Consider the following 17,207-nt stretch of genomic DNA (forward strand, 5'->3'; position numbering starts at 1 on the left):
AATGCTAAAAATGACTTGTGTGTATATATAAATATTTATATATGTACGCATATATTTTCTGGCTTCACTTCAGCTGGGAATTTTAAAAGAAAGGCTTGCGCGCAGTTCTCACATGCATACAGAGAGACACAACACTTGGCTGTGGCCGTTGCAGGCTTTGTGGCAGGAAGTGAAACACAGGCCCATGGAGGGAGCTGGCCTGGGGCCCATGCCCCGTTTGGGATTAAAGACCACGGTGCTCTGGGAACAGCCCTCGTTTGGACCAAGCTGTCTGAGAACCTTCAAACCAGACACAAGCAACACTGAGGCACATTTATTTTGTCATCTGAGACGAAGTCTCAATGTATATTGCTCTCAGTTTCTTCTGAGAGTAATATGTCATGTTTATTAGAATAGCAACCCAAATGCACTTTACATACACACCAATGATAGTACAGGTGCCTGAGATTTTGTCTGGTGCTTTTCACCCCCCACAACTGCTGCTGAAAAATGCAGTTTCTACTACATTTCATGGCTAAGTGATGTCACTAATACAAGCTTGACATCTGCTTCCCTAAATCTCAGAATATTAATAATCTTACTAAATCTCTGGTCATTGCACGCTATCTATCTCGCACACATACACTTTTGCAAGGCTTGGAAACTGTGGTCAGCAGTAACTACAGAGCCATGTTGGGTAAACACAAATGGTTCACTTTGCTAAAGAGATTTAAAAATGGAGCTTTCTAATAATATTAGGATAAATTGGAGGACTGGTGGAAATAAAGGACAGTTTCCCTCCTATGTAGACAGCAGCAAGCTGAATTAGAAGATTTCCAGTGAGGCGGTGCAACTTAAGTACTTTCATGGGATGCCTGACCTTACCATCCAGCCCAAAAGCCATGTGGTAGTGATGAAGAAGAGTTGTTCACTCTAATTAAAAGCAAAGAATGTAGTCTGCTAACCAAACAGATGTCCCTACTTGCCTTTCTTTAGTGGTGATCCTTAATAGTTACTTGCACGCTAAAGTTCAAAATGCAAGCTGAAATCCTGGGCAGACAGGAAAAATATTTGCCCGCATGTGTTTTATTTTTATTTTACAGGTAGGAATCTTTGGAGTCTGAGCAAGTGATTGATATCTTCCAGTTTGCAGAGCTGTGGGCTTTTCTACACAAACTTAAAGGGACTAGCCAAAGGGCAGCCCATGGCTACTCTTTTTGAGAAGTCATGGACTTTGAGCAAGGTCCAGAGGACAGGGCAAGAACAAAGATCACACTGAATTTTAGAAAGGGAAAAAAAGCAAAGCCAGGCAATTACAGACCAGGTACACTAACCTCAATATCCAGAAAGATATAAATATTACATAAGACATTTCTAAGCAGCTGGAAGATTACAAGGTCTTAATAAACCAACTAAGATTTGTCAAGAATAAATAAATCACGTCAAACTAGTCTAATTTATTTCTGTGACAGGATAATCTAAAAACTAGTAGATGTGATTTATCTTGTCTTTAGTAAGACTGCTGATGCTGTCCCACATGACATTCTTACGAGCTAACAGGGGAAATAGGGGCTATTATAAAATCACTGTAATGTGAATGCACAGCAAGCTGAAAAATCTTTCTTATTGAGTACTTAGCATTTATCAGGGGTTCTCTGGCTTTCTGGAAAGCATGACAAAGAAGCCAGAAGAAGGCTGTCTGTGTTTCATGCTATTTACTGTTTGTATTAGAAACAAGCACCATGAGCATGTGCATGTCTATACAGCGTGTGAATGGAATCAGCCTGGGAGTGCTTTCTGAGAAATATATTTTTAAATTAAGAAAGCAAAATTCAATTAAAATTCAATTAAGAACCATGCACAGAACTGAAATGAAAATTAAAAACAAAAAACAAAACCCCCTGCCTGCACACATACAACTGGAGAATCACTGCTCAGGCAGCAATAGGATGCGAAAGATCTGAGGAATTACAGTGGCTCAGGAACTGGGCAGAAGTCAACACTAAGGACACTTGTCTGTATTAGCAGGCTCGTTGTATGCAAGATAGCAGAGGTAATTGCTTCTGGCACTGCTTAGACTTTCACCAGTTTAGATATCTAGGTTTGGACATCATCCTTCGGAAGGAAGGCAAAATGAAAGAAAAGTCACTGAGACATAACTGAAAAAAAAATGTGCATCACGCTTATGGAAGTGCTTGTTTGCAATGTGTCCCCCCTGATTTGAACTGAGACATGGCAGCAGGCTGGGAAACATGTGCTCTCTCTGCTGCTGTTTGTTGGACCTTCCCTACTTCCCACCTCAGAACTGGCTGTGAATAGCAATAATACTATTTTACAATAAATGTAAAACAGTTATAGAAGCATTAATATGCACTGTACCTTTAGGGGTATAATGTAAATACAACGTGTCAGTGATGCTAAAGGGTTAGAGATGCAAGTCCATACTACACAGCTGTTTGGGTGGAAGCTGTTTGCATTGTAAGTCGCTTGCATACTGCAAAGATTAGACCATGAGAGCAGCTTCCCTGCCACTTGAGTACAGCACTGAAAAGCCTTCATTAGAATTTAACATGACACCGTATGCACCCACGGCAGCACAGTATGAAGGATGCTAGTGTTGCAAAGGAAAAACGGGTTTCGGTCCAGCTGTTGTCATTTAAAGTGAAGTCTAATTTTTGTCTGTATACTTCTGGGTAGCTCTTTTCTGTAACTCCCCCTTTACCTGAAGGTATCACGATGAAATGCCAAAAAAACGCTACTGAATTGAAAAGCTTTTCCACTTTCTCACTCCAGGACAGGTTTATCATGCGTTGTTCTGAATAGCAGCAAGTGTTGAAACATCCCCAAACATGCAAAATCAGTCACGGTACAGGAAGACCCAACTACTTTAATCCTCAGGTAATTGTAATGGGTTTTGGCAAACATTCAAACCATTCATACTTTTCTAGGAAGACAGTTCGCAAGAGGCAAAGGCATTCTGTTGTATGTTGCCATTTCCAAATAAGTCATACTTAGTGAAATATATAGAAACAATTTGTGAGGGACATAAGAAAACAGGAGTAAAATAATATCTAATACAGATACTCAGAGGCAAGAAATGATCATGGGGTTAAATTACAGTAAGATGTGGGCTTTTTTTATTTTGTTGAAAAGTACATTTTTTTACTGGATTCAACATTGTAATAAGATGGAAAGAGGTCCACTGGTAAGGGAAGGAAAAAAAAAAGCAAAAATTTGGAAATATTCAAAACACAACTAAAATCCACAACAGCTTTTCTAATATCCCATAGGCAGGTTGTAGTAGATGCTTTCTCATTTCCATGGAGAAAGTAAAGTCTTTGACTGACATCAGTTTAGCAAAATGCTGGTCTATTTGAAACCTGTGTTACTTATTTTCTTTTTCTTTTATAGATAATATAGGTAATATCTAGCTTTAATTCTGAACCCATGCTTTAACAGTCAGAATTTATCCATATTTAATTACAATTCTACCACAGTTTTCTAATCAAATAAATTTAACTTTGTCCGCCAAGCAATCACCTCAGTATTCCAGTATGTAAAAAATACTTTCATTATGTTTATTATAAAAATATAAATGTTTCCACTACAAATCATTTTACATTAGTAAGAGGCCATCTACAATTGCACAATATATAAACTAAATGAGTAAGTAATGCTTTAAAATACAAGTTAAAAGTAAATACATATTGCCAATCAAATCACATCTATACATTGCTTATTGAATGCTAAGTAACAGCACAAAACTAGATATGTTATGTTAACAGAAATAAATAAAATGGAAACTATATTTAAAGATACAAAACCAATAATAGGATATGCGATTTTGTGAGTAGTTGCTTTTTGCTTGATGTCGATAACCAATGCAAGTCCTGTACAGGAAGATGGCCACACAAATTCTAATATGCCTACTCCACAATGAAGAATTGTACACTGCTATGTTTACATATGTACATGGGGAAAAGGGAGTATAGGATGTTTGCAACATAGGCCACTTACAGTACAAATCAACTTTTGACAGGGAGAAAAAGCTATATGTATTTTAAATGCTCTACTTCTAACAGGAAAGAAAAGCAAAATTGAGTTTTTTTTTTCCCCGAAGCATCAGTGAGATTTAATCATTTATACTGAGCATGCTTAAACAGTGGGTAAGGAATATGACATGATAAGAAGAGAAAATTCAGGGTGTTTGGTGCAAAGTTTTCAGTCCCAGTACAAAACTGGATTCTTGTTTTCAGACAAAACTGGATTCTTGTTTTCAGAAGCATTTCACAGGTCTCTCCCCTCCCTCCCCCCAGCAGCAGAACAAAGCTGAAGAGACAAATCAAGAAGAATATGTTATAAAAAGCCAGCACCGCACATACTGTCTCCCAATGGATTTTGGTGACTTAAATTCACTAACAATGTCTGATTTGGATCCTAATCCTAAACTGAAGAGAAGCAAGGCTTTGAACAAACTAAGCAAGTGGAAATGTAGCTTTGTATTTAAGATGCTGTATTTCACTACAGATGGCTATCTATCATGAGAAGTCCTTCATAAGTGCTTTCAATTTTTAAAGTATTTTCAATTTACTTTTAAACCCATTCATTCTTCTTTCTTTAAAACCCACTTGCTTTTCTTTCAGATCACATAAATAAATGTTATCCTGTGAGTATATTTCAAACTGAATCCTCTTAAGCATGCTCACTGCCAGGAGTCACTAAGTAGCTCCTCTGCCTCTTTTTAGCCACATGTGATGAATGTCCTCTCTTTACATTTTGAGTCTTGGATCTGTGAGGAACAATTTAAAAGCTGACTCAGCTACACAAATGCAGAGAACTGACCCTTCCCTTGCATATGTGCCCTGTTCTGCGAGGACCTTCAAAAAGCAAAACAAACCAACATCAAAAGCAAAAGTAATTAACTGCTTTTCCCCGCATGGCAAAACGAGGCATGTCATGTAGTAAACTGCCTTGCTTATAGGCTTGGATCATCCGTCTGTCTTTTCAGGGACTCACTGCTATTCACCAGGAAAAGGGTTAGGTTTAAGCAAGGCAATTTGTAAATCCAGAGTGTTTTACAGGGTCAGCTGGTGCTTGACTTCTGCATGCCATGTATCAAGCCTAGCAAGAAGCTTACTGTGTCTGCATGGAGCACAAAAAGTGCCTCATGTTGCAATTTAAAATAACTGTTTCCAGGGCAAATAGCTATGTCCACTCAGAGCAAAGACTAACATGCACAGGAGCAAAAACTTATAGCTTGAGTTAGTGAAAAAAAAAAAAAAAAAACACGGGGGAGGACGTGTGAATCCTGCCTGTGAGGGCCCTTTTCCTACTGGGTACTGTGAATGCTGTCCTAAAGGCAGTCTCCTTTCTGCTTTTGTTGAAGCAACTGGTCGGAATTTATTCTTCTCCTGCAAAGCACTGCAGCATCCCTTACTCCTTGACTCAAGTTTTAGAAAGAAGGACCATCTGTAACTACCTTTTGGATGGAGTCTGATATTTTTGATTATATGAGAACACGTAGCAGGCTGCATCCTTGCAAGTGCTCGAGTTCTGGGACTCTCAAATAGCCATGAGATAGGCAACGTGTTAGCCCTGCCAAGACGGAGGTGGCACCAGGCATATGCAGAGAAGCAAACACAGGTGCCTAAGGAACCTGAGAGTCAAAAGGTAAGGCCCCTGCAGGAGTGCGGCTGAACAAAAGCCTTGAGGATCAGACTTAGGTAAAACTAGACACCAAAGTCCTATTTCATGAACTTAGATTGTCCCTTTGCACCTGGCTGCAAGTCACCATCTCAGCATAATTGTTGGTGGATGCTTACACGGTCATACATCTCCTTGTGGGTTACGTGACGAAGTAGAGCATCAGAAGCAGGATCTATGAAATGGGAACCAGAACCAGATCGCTCCTCAGTGACCTCAGAAAACGCCCTCCTTGGTTAATGCGGGATGCAAATCTGACTCCAATTATACACAGCAGGCAAATATGCCAAGGAACACTGCCTGAGAATAGTGGTACTTATGTCAGGCTTTGGGGAAGTAAAGGAAATGCACGTGCTTGACCGAAAGAGGTGTTGATTTGGAGGTCAATATGCATAAAATTCTGCCACGATATAAGCCCATGTTAAAATACCTTTCACTGTAAATGGAAGGAATATTAGCAATTCCAGGTGATTTCTTTAGTGATATAACTGGAAGACCACCATCCTTCTTTCCTTCTATATTTGATATATGATGCTATGTAAGTTTGGATAACATGAGACAGATGGCAGTAACACAGCCAGGTCAAGGTATTTAAGCATAAATATAAACCATAATGGAAAAAAAAGAAATAAATATGTATTTTCAAAATTAAGACTTTTTCTATTTAAATGAACAAAGTTAGGGAAGCTAGCATCATGGCAAACATCTTTTGTCAACTAACTCAAAGTCACTACAAACTTTATTTCTGCATTCCTTTCTGAAGCTGGAATAACATATTACAATGACAGTATAGTAAATATGGCCAGATATGTTCTGAGGTATAGTCCTCTATTTTCCTTGCTTTTAAAGAAATAAAATACCTGTTACAGATCTCTTCTGTGTATAAAAATACCGCAAGTCTTTCTTCTTGTTTGCTGTATAGATCAAATACACAGCTTTTACGTCCATGTTTTTTGTATGTTATTCAGTCACTTAATAATCAAATGGCTCTAGGTTTTAGTATCACTATTTTTTACTTGGAAGGAAGTACACGTTTTTTTCTTTTGAAATTTATTATCTGCATCAGTCAGTTAAGAGCACCCACCCTTTAGGATTAATAGATAGAAAAAAAAAGTTCACTCCTATTTTTAAGGCATTTATACTCAATATATGAGTGTCTTAGGGGGTTTGAAATTTCAACCATTATGTTTCCAAAGCTGTTGCAAAGAACTTCAAACCGTGCCGTTTATCAGCCATCACTTCTGCCCTTTGAAGCAACTTCTCTCCCTTTTTCATTCCGAGCAACATCATTTTGGTACCTTACACGGGAACGGGGCTGTTCTTTGTATGAGTTTCTAGAGCTTTGATACTGCTAATAATCTTCTTTTGTGGCCCCACAACGGTAACACCGACTTTCTTCACGTCGCTGGAAGAAAGAGAACATGCAGTGCGTGAGTAAGCGTACCAGGTCTGGGGTGTGAGCTGATGTGAACAGACAGCAAACAACTTATACTGCTGCAGAGGAGGAGACACCAGGTATGGAAACACTGCTGCAACACAAACCCTGGCAGAAAAAAGTACTAAGGGACTTTGTAGGAAAACAACAGGAGACTGCAAAGGACAAAAAGAAAAGAGTCCAGCTCATTTAGCCTCGCTCTGCTTTCTTACCTGAAAGAAAGGCAATGAAACAGTGTTTTCTGATTATAAACACACTGGGATTTGGGACTTATGGGCAAAGGGTTCACTCCTAGGCCAGCTATGAGCTTGAGCCTCTCTACCATCTCCATAGCCCTACCAGTCTGACCGTTTCTCCTGGCCAGTGCTGACGTCTTGCTCTTATGTACTGAACTCTCTGAACAGTTTTCATAACTCTGGTATCAGTGTGACCAAACTTGCAGGGTAAATCATGATTTTCACCTCCTGTTTCTCCAGGCAGTCCATTCTCTTTGCTCCTTCTGCAACAGGAAAGTGGTTTAACACTTTGCTAAGAGCTAATTAACCAGTAGCTGACAGGAAATTGGACATTCCTAGAGGATTTCTGCACTGTCCCCATGGGGTAATTGTTATAATAAGCCATTATCAGTCTTTTTATAGCTGCAATAATACACTAATTAACAGCATTAATGTTTTAAATTTTCAATACCGCAGTTGTTGGTTACTTCTTTCTCACTTGTCTTGTACCCATCTATCCCATATGAAGTCAAGATTTTCTTTGACAGTGAGTTGTAACTGATACCTTTTTTTTTCAGGTGCAAGGAGAACATTAACATATTGTTCCTTATCGCAAGAACAAAGACAGCCCATACTTGAACATAATAAACGGCCAAGCTTTAGACTCCCAAGTTTACTATGTTTAAATATTGGAACAGGAAGCAGGAGGGAATTTAACTCGTGAATCATTATTAACACACATTAACAATGCTACTTCTTCAGAAGGAATTGAAATTTCCTTGGCATAAGTGAAAAAAAAATCTATGAGACTACAGCCTTTCAAGATATCAAGAGAGCACCTAACAGTTTTCCCCACAGGTATTCCAAGTACAACATTAAAAGAAATTTATCACTTCAAACACAGCGTTTTGGCTACACACTGGAAACTTCAATTCAAACTTACTCTGTGGAAATCTTGGCTATTGTATCACAGGAACTATATTCCACGCCTGTGAAAATGTCTTTGCACTGTCCTGTCCGGAAGCCGTTGAGCCAATCACCTGTTGTGCGGAAGGCTGAAATATCAATGTTACTTTGGTCCAGGAGAAGATTTGATGGCCTGAAATAAAAAGAAGAATGTGATGAAAGTTAGGGAGCAGGGTTTATTTGTGCCTAGACTTAACACCAGCAGTTAGAGCTTCCAGGCTACAAGCAGCTTTTCTGTTCATCTGTGGAATTTATCTGTCACTGAGGCCTCATTTATCCATGCTGGCAGCTTTGAGGAACACTGTAATCATTTTGCTCAAGAACTGCAGCTTTTCAAGTCCATAGTTTACATCACTGAAGTATCACCAACTCATGAAATGTATGGCTACATCACAATATAACGTGGTTAAGCATTAGCAAAGACAAGCCTTGTTCTGATGTTATTTATGTGATTCACCCAGTCTCAAACAATGTACTACCGAATGCATACTCTTAATTTCAAGTGGAACATGTTGGCAGAATTTGCACATATCAACCATTCAAAGTACTGCAGCCTTTTGCAAAACCCTAGATAGTGCTATTACTGTTGGAAGCAGAAATAATTGGACACTAGTGGCTCTAAAATTATCTTAAGTCTAAAAATCAAGCAATAAGGAAATTTGTGAGACAAATGCAACTGCTCATGTGAGATTTGCATTTTACAATGCACAGAGACAGAAATGAGGAATTTTGTTGCTGAATATACTGAGCCAAACGTACATGCATTTTTTTATGGTGGCCATAGGTGGTCACTCTATGATATCCCATAAAGATATCATACAAATATTTTCAAAGTAAGAATAGAATCATCTGCCTTTGAAATGAAGTCGGTGCTTATATAGAATACTGAACTGACATGGTGGCAAACATTTATTTTTTACTTAAAAATCAAAGAAGAAATCAGTTAGAAATCACTTCCCTTTGCTCACTCACAGCACTTCAGATCTAACACTGAAAGGAGTCAAGATTACAGCTCTAAGATGGTTGCTCAATCTTCAGGACCTTTGCTGCATTTTTTGTTTCAATGCCATCACTCCTCTTCATGCACATCATAGACACTCACTTGTTTCATGAAAGCCACTAGACAAAGAGCAGATTGATTTTTGGCTACAACGGATCACGAGTAGAGTGTAATAGTGAAATAAGCCATCTTTTATTTCATTAATCACCTGTTTAAGCATTCTCCCCAGGAACTAATACAGGTACCGAAGTGTGGAACATTTCCTGTATGAACCATGCATTCATTTAAGCACTGGTTTAGAGAAGCAGATTACTCCAACATTAAAATATATGCAGGAAAAGTACCAATATTATGCCTAAAAGTACCTAAAACCTATTTCAGGTTAGCAGTTAAAAGCAACAATCCTTTCATATTGCAACTGGTTTTTGAATGAAATCATTTTCTAGGCATTACAGTGCCAAACTTTTCATAGCTGAGTCCTTGTCTTTTTCTTATCTCTATAAGAGGAATTAAAGAAAACATATCATTATGTTTCTTTATCCATTAAAATCCATTTTCCTGTCTGTCTACCTAGAAGCTATTGAGAACAAAACATACAACTGAAAATAAAGGATTAAATGTATATATATATATATTTTTCTATCAAGGAGGAAATGTATTGCAGATGACCCTGCATTTTGCATACTGAAAGTAGCACAACTGTCTGCTCTTATATTGATCCAGAAATTCTGCGCTGTCCAACCACGGGATTCTTGTTTTCATGGTCTTGTTGTTATATTATGATTTTTTACCTAAAAGCAGAAAGGTTAAAACAATCACCAGCCCTTTCCTATCTAGTCGCTAGAGACAGGATCTACCCCACTTAGTTTTAGCTGTCTAAAAATACAGCATGTAAGCTCTTTGAACTATTGTTACAGCCCGTGGAGAGACACGTGCATTTCTAGGGTTCTGCCCATTCTGAAACAGGTCTTCAAGACAAAAAGCTTTCATAAGCTGCCTAACTTTTAGGGTGAGAAATCAGTCTGTTCCTAGCATTTTTTTTCTCACTGACTTGCTATTTTTTCTAAACTCTGTAAGCCTCTGAAGAGCAATACAATCAGTAATGTCTTCCTACTGACAAGGCATCTTACTAATGCTAATTATCTTACTTTCTCAGTGCTAATCAGTATGATAACAGCTTCCTCGACCAGTCAGATGCTATTAGAGAGCATCACCTGCTATTTCCTCACTTTTCCATCCACTGAAAAACAGGTTCCCACAATGAAAAGCTTTTAGCTCTCCTTCAGAATAAAGAAAAGAATGTTATGGGGGTGTTTATGTCACCTCATGCATAAAGCTAAGCACATGCCTAACTGTGAGATCAGCATGGTGCTGACTTATGAGTACGTGAGACTGAACTAGAGGATATCCAAAACAGTCATTGCTGCAGCTCCACAATCTATCTTCTCTGTTAGATTTTTATTTCCATGAATCTAGTGCAGAATCACCTGCACAAGAGCCTGATTACTACAGCTAAGTCCATTCAAAGTGAATTTCTTCAACGGTGGGAACTGAAATGAGATGTGTTTAGACACACCTCATACTTAGAAGATACTGATTACACAGGCTAACTGGTAGGTTACAGATATCGGTACCTCTTCATCTCAAAGCCAAATCACCTCTGAGCACTGCAAAAGAAAAGGCTAAAGCAAGAGTTTGTAAAGGCTCCCAACATCATTAAGTGCTTAAATAACATCAAATTCAAACTCTTATAAGCAGCCTAGAAATTCCAAACAGAACCTCTCTACCCCAATACTTGTTTTTGTTAAGTTTCATCAGGATGAGAAGTACTAAAATAACATACTCTTGCAGTACATCTGACTCACACTGAAAGCAGGAAATACCACATCAGTTACACTGAAACTTTTAACCTGAATTTTGAAGAAAAAACAATCTGGCTTTCAGAACAAAACAAAACAACAAAAAAGTATTGGCTACATATTAAACAGCACCTTGTACCTTTCATGCTTTGCTAACCATTAGAAATCAGCTGATTCCTTTCAAGATCAGAAAACATTTTTTAGTATCCTTTTCCCTTCTGGGATCCCGGGACACCATTTCAGAGCTAGTTGGATGCTTGAAAATCTGACCTCAAAATCACAACTGGACGAATGCTGCTGCATACCCGGTTTTGACTGTCATCAGGTTTCAGAGCACTGATGTCCCTGACTGGGCACACTTGGCCTATCTTCTCTCTAGAGCCTAGCCAGGACAAGAAGGCTGTTGCCCACTGTAATGGCACATGTAATGATCAACCATTGACCAGCTATGGACCTTGCACCATGAAAACAACCATAGATGGAAATGAGAGGCAGAAAACACCAGAGCCCTGCTCTGCCCCCAAATAAGAAAGACAGGAAAGCATATATAGCAACACCAAAATAAAGCCTGAGCTAAGGAAAGAAGATCCAACAGACTTATGCTCTTGTTCTCATGCTAAAAACAGATCTTAGGACCTACATGATATATGGTTTCCAGTTAAGGGCTCAGTTTTGACAATAAGGCCCAAGATGTTTTTATTCAGTAGCTGTACAGCCTACATGTCCCTGACTACTGTTTGTCCCAAGAAGAGCCAACGCTTTTTATTTATAGTTTTCTGGGTATAGTGTCTGGAATCCCAGGACATTTATTAAGAGTATTTATGAAGTGTTCTTAGTGATAAAGCATGGAGTTTTGTTTTCTTTCCCAGCCTCATATGTCTTTTCAACTTAAATCTAATAAAACAAGCCCTGACTCAAGAATCACTAATGAAAAAAGAGTATAAACAAGTTGAAATAGAACAGGTCTCTAGGATTAGGAATTAGAGTGGCCCAAAAGAGCTTTTATGTTTATTACTTGGATCAAAGTATCATCAGAACAAAAAATATGACCTAATTTTAATGTAAGTGACCTCAGAATAACCAGCACTGTAAAGTATCATTTTTCTCCTTGTAGGATTCCAAACAAAAATTAGTTACTTTCCTCCTCAGAGAGGACATCTGGACAGTTTATCAATGAACAGGAATTTGTCTCACTGGGAAGAGCCTGTGATGTCTCCTCACATGCACCAAGGGAAAGCTGGGCTTTCAGTGCATCTGCACGCAACAGCGGTTCTTTTTCCCCTTGACCCAGCCCCTAGACAGAAGGTCTGAACACGAAATTTATGGGCTGGGTGATGTGCGCCATGAGCTCACACTTTACTAGACAAATTAGATGGGTTGCAATCCGTGCAGCTGTAAACGACGTCCTGCAGGGTTCCACCTGATCTTTTACAGCTTTTCATAAATCAGTACCTACTAGCTTCAGAAGAGAGTCATTAAAAAGAAATCATGGAAATTACATGTTTGCTCAGGGGAAGTGAAATAGAACATTTCCCTCTGTCTTTTCTTCTCTTATTATTTCCCCCTGCCTCCTTTTTTAAAAAGCTCTTTTTATTTTGTTGCTTTGACCAAACTACAATATCCCCCCACTGGGTCATCTGTCGACTGCCACGGAAAGATTTTTGATCCTCTTCATCCTTACTGTGTGTCTATCTACAGAGCTATATTTGCTGACATGTGGTGCCCTGAAAAAAAATCAACAAGACTCACCTTAAAGAGGAACATTTTAACAGCGAGATGCCAGTTACAAAATGCCCTATTGCGGAAAGCCTTCCCTGGATGTGGAGAAGGTGGATGTGGATAGCCATTATGTTAACAGTGGGAATTAACCTTTGAGACGTACACAGTGGCAGAGGAACTCCAGTTTGTTATCATTAGCACAGCTCTTTGTGACAAAGCAGGGAAGCTTTTGTTATACCACATAATAATCACAAAGAACCTAGAAAACATCATTAGAAACCTTCCCACCATGGCAGGATAATCTCATCTACGGATGGCTGCTCTTTGTTGAGAAAGGAGTAGAGAAATTTATAAGTTCAGGTTAAAAAAAAAAAAAAAGACAAATAAGAGGAAAATATCCTGTTATTTCTTATGCACGAAACATGGGATTCTGCAACTACACAGAGGAATTCTTTGGACAGTACCCAGGTGGTAGCACCGCCTCTCTTTCCACTCCTTCCTCCAAAGAACCTAAACCTTTTTTCAAATTTTAGAACTATCAGTTTCCTTTCTACAGTCAGACTACAGGAGATACAGACTTTCTTTTTCCTTTAAAGAGGAAAACATTAAAAAACATAAAGTAATTTCCTGTGGCAAATTTTAGGTGTTTGTAATCTGATTTTGTTAAGTCAAATTCCTCCCTACGTGGTAATTTAGGCCCTTAAAGTCCTGAAAGTCATACCGGACTTTTTATTTTCTAGCTCTACATAGTCCATTGACAAAAATAAAATTACCGCAGCTTCCTCTTGGAAAACAAACAAATAAAATTTCAGCTGCCCCCAGATCTCAGTCCTCCAGCTGTACCTCAGATTAGGGATTTTAAGGAGCTTCTATCTTTTCAGCATCCTGGCAGGGTGTATGATCTGCCTGGGCGTACCAATGCACCTCAATTTACTTTTTTCCCCCACCAAACCTGTGAAGACAGTGAAGGCAAAAAATACTAGTGTGTGGCTGAAATGCTTTTCTCTTTCCCATAACAGAGCTTAAGCTGTGCTGCAACAGAAGCAGCAGGACTAACGCGGCGGGCCATTTGGTGGGATTCATAGCTGCTCAGAGAAAAACCTTCAACAGGAACCAGTCATTCCTGGCAGGACAACCTATAGTGTCTTTAACGGAGGGAAGGAAAATGCCTTAGAGAGCTTTTAAAGCACTGTTCTAGCTCCTACGGCCTACTATTTTCAGTATATGACTGGCCTGATATTTTGCATTTGGCTGCACCGTGAACTTTGACAGACAGAGCATTTACTACAGCAGGCACTGGCTTTGTGCAGTTTTCTAGCGTTTCCAACTTAGAAAGGTCATTAACACTAACGAGGGCTGCACGTGGCAAACTCTGCACGCTGAGCTAAGAAAAGCAGAACATAATCCCTCTGAACCACAGCAAACAGCAAACTTACAAACCAAGGACACATTCTGACCAGTCTGCGTTACTATTTAAATTCTAAACTTGCGTTACTATTTAAATTCTAAACTATATACCTCAATCTGCTCCGAATTCTTGTCCAAATGTCGTTAGCAGAGTCAAACTGGAGGCGTGAAAGTGCACGTAGATGTTTGATTGTACACACTGAAAGGCAGTCCTATCAATTTTGAACTTTAGGGGAACAACGGTGCATTTGTATTTTCCTCAGGCATGATATTCATCACTGCTGGATAAAGTCACACAGCAACAGGTCCTTCACATCCCATCATGCTGACTAACAGAAGTGCCCCCAAATCTCTTAAGTCTCACTCTTGCATTCTACATGCAACCCAAATTATGATCATACATCTAAGAATATTATTTAGGGGAATTTTCTGTGTGATTTGTAGTTAAGTTTTTCCCACATCCATGATTTCCTTGTTTTAAACTTAGCAAAAGGACAGAACTGTATTAGGTTTATAATATTTGAACTCTTTTAGAGCAGACTGTCCATTTTAGGATACAGAATATATTATTGCTCTTTTTTTGAATGAGACTAAAAAAAAATCATACATGGGCTTCTGTTATGCAGCATTCTGCCAAGCCTGGGCCCTTTTGTTGATACTTGGACATACACAAAGCAGGAGCAGCACTGAAAGGCTCTGACTATAAAATGGAGAGCTCCTTCCTTCAGCCTTAAAGCTTCTAAGAGTGAGAAGCAAATAGGCAAAGTTACAGTAGGGCAACAATATGTTTTGAGCATCTGAAACTATCTGACCCAAACGTCAAAAAAACAAAAACCTTTTCCAACCACTGTCCTGGTATCTTTCTAAGAAAACGGACAGAAATAACCAGTTAATTTTACAAAACTACTTGAAAGCAGTAAGACATGTCTTATTAATGGCTTTCCATATTAGATACTTGGGAAAGATATGAATTGAAAACACTGACATGAAAGTAAAAACGTGCCATTAAAGCCCCTCTCCCCTTAGATCCCCTTCTCAATTTACACAATGCAAAATAAGTAGCAATTTTCAGTGAAGACCCAATGAAACCAACAAAACTGTCAGCTGTTAACTTGGAGCAGATTATAAAATTATTATTTTTTTCCTCAAGACAGACAGTTGTTTGCTTTCTGGATTTTATATGTGAGACAATTACTTGCAATTCTTGTACTTAAATCATTTTATCATCATATTAATTAAGGAAAGGTTACAGATCACTTAATAAAAAACATCATGAAATGTCAGGTGGTTTCAATCCAGTTCCTTATTCCTGTCCTAAATATATGTTTACAGTATAAAGGACAGGGGTAATACCTGACATCATCTTTCATTTTATCAAAAGCTTATGGAAGTAAAAGCACAAATACAGAAGCAGCCTCATGTTTTGTACGTGCATTCCTTCCCGATTTTGAAATCAACCACAGAGCTGGCAGAAATTAAGAATTTCTGAAAATTACATGTTTGAAAGAGAATGTTTTTCAACTTTTCCAAATGTTTTTTTTTTTTTTGACAGGTGCTGTGGATTAACTTTGTTATTCCTATTTTAGCAGGCTCAAAATGCCTATGTGAATTTTGTCCCACCTACACCACAGATGTGGAACGAACAGCCCCATGTTCACTGGGACAGCAATTGGAAAGCTCCAATATTAGTCACGTTGCCCAAATCCCATTTCAGAACCCTGAAACCCCTTCAACAGCATAATCCACTTCAGGACATAAATGTTTAAAAGATCTTTTTACTTATACACTGTGTTTTAGATATATTTTCTCAAATATCTGCAAATGAGTGGGTAAGATTCATACATATAAAATGACAATATGTAGACATTGTACATCTAGAGAGTCATCTTACATGTAACAGAGAAATGTTTTGCTCAGAAACTAACCAGAAATAAGTGAACAAATATAAAATGAAGTGTTAATGAATCCATTTCACTTTTGTAGTGTATCAAAAAACCGGTTGTCTGACTCCTGGGTTATATTTTTTTTTCTCACGAGTGAAACAAGAGCTAATAAGCCCTTTTAGATCACAGCTTCATCAACTGATTAGCAGGCGGAAGAAGTGATTCTGTCTCTCCTATTAAAGTTTAGAAAACTTTCCATCTGCTTTGTATCTGGATGAAATGTTCACAAATGTGAAGTAATACACAATGGACTAAAAAATAATAAGCTCAAGTAGAAAAATAGAGAAACTGATCAAACCTGGAAGAGCTATGAACTCACTTCCACCCCAAAAATATCCAAACAACCTAGCAACTCAGTTATAAAAATGAACATAATGCTCAGATAACAAGAAAGAACAGCAAGACATAAATCAAAGAAAAATATGATAAGGTTAAGCTTTAGCAAGCTGTATGGCTTAGACAACTTGACACAAACTGAATTCTGTATCTACAGCCTTACAGAGCTAGAAATATACTCAAGACAACTTACAGGACAAAACATCCAAGAGCCTATAACTAGCATAGTCTCTGCTGGAAAGGGCTCAAGGTAGCCACCTAATTAAAAAGTGAACTTTGACTGGAAGAAAAAAAACATATCAGCAATAACCTCTGTACTTTACAAGGAATAGGAAAGGGATTTTCATGTGAATTAGACATGAAGTACAACATTGGAAAGATCTTATCAAACATTTTTTGCTAAAGTTACAAATAAGTTTTGCTGAGGTAAGGTTGACAATGTAGAAAAATTTGCAAAGAGAAGGTCAATAAGGATAAAAATTCCCAGGCATCAAGAAATTATTAGATGTCAAGATGCAGCTAGAAGGAGTAGAAAAACTTTGACTCCTCTCCCATATTTCTATGAGATATTAGCATAAAACATGCTCAGACTATGGCCTTTGAAAAAGAAACACAGTCAAGCACATCCTTCAGTTAAAGTCAGCT

At 38.3% G+C, this 17,207-nt stretch overlaps 1 protein-coding gene across 2 annotated transcripts in view; it reads right to left on the reverse strand.

Annotated features, from left to right (window-relative positions):
- Positions 1–6,966: 6,966 nt before the first annotated feature.
- EPHA3 (EPH receptor A3) overlaps positions 6,967–17,207 on the reverse strand; it is a 205,045-nt gene continuing 194,804 nt past the window's right edge. For both annotated transcript variants that reach the window (XM_088533391.1, XM_088533383.1), the window contains exons 16-17: positions 8,276–8,431; positions 6,967–7,087 (exon numbers count right to left, since the gene is read on the reverse strand). In XM_088533391.1, the coding sequence (XP_088389517.1) occupies positions 6,982–7,087; positions 8,276–8,431 (262 nt within the window). In that variant the 3' untranslated portion in view covers positions 6,967–6,981. The remainder of the gene's footprint in view (positions 7,088–8,275; positions 8,432–17,207) is intronic.

Source organism: Tinamus guttatus, unplaced genomic scaffold (assembly GCF_059628265.1).
Source record: "Tinamus guttatus ecotype Peru unplaced genomic scaffold, ASM5962826v1 Tinamus_guttatus_pri_ptg000035l, whole genome shotgun sequence".
NCBI lineage: Eukaryota > Metazoa > Chordata > Aves > Tinamiformes > Tinamidae > Tinamus > Tinamus guttatus.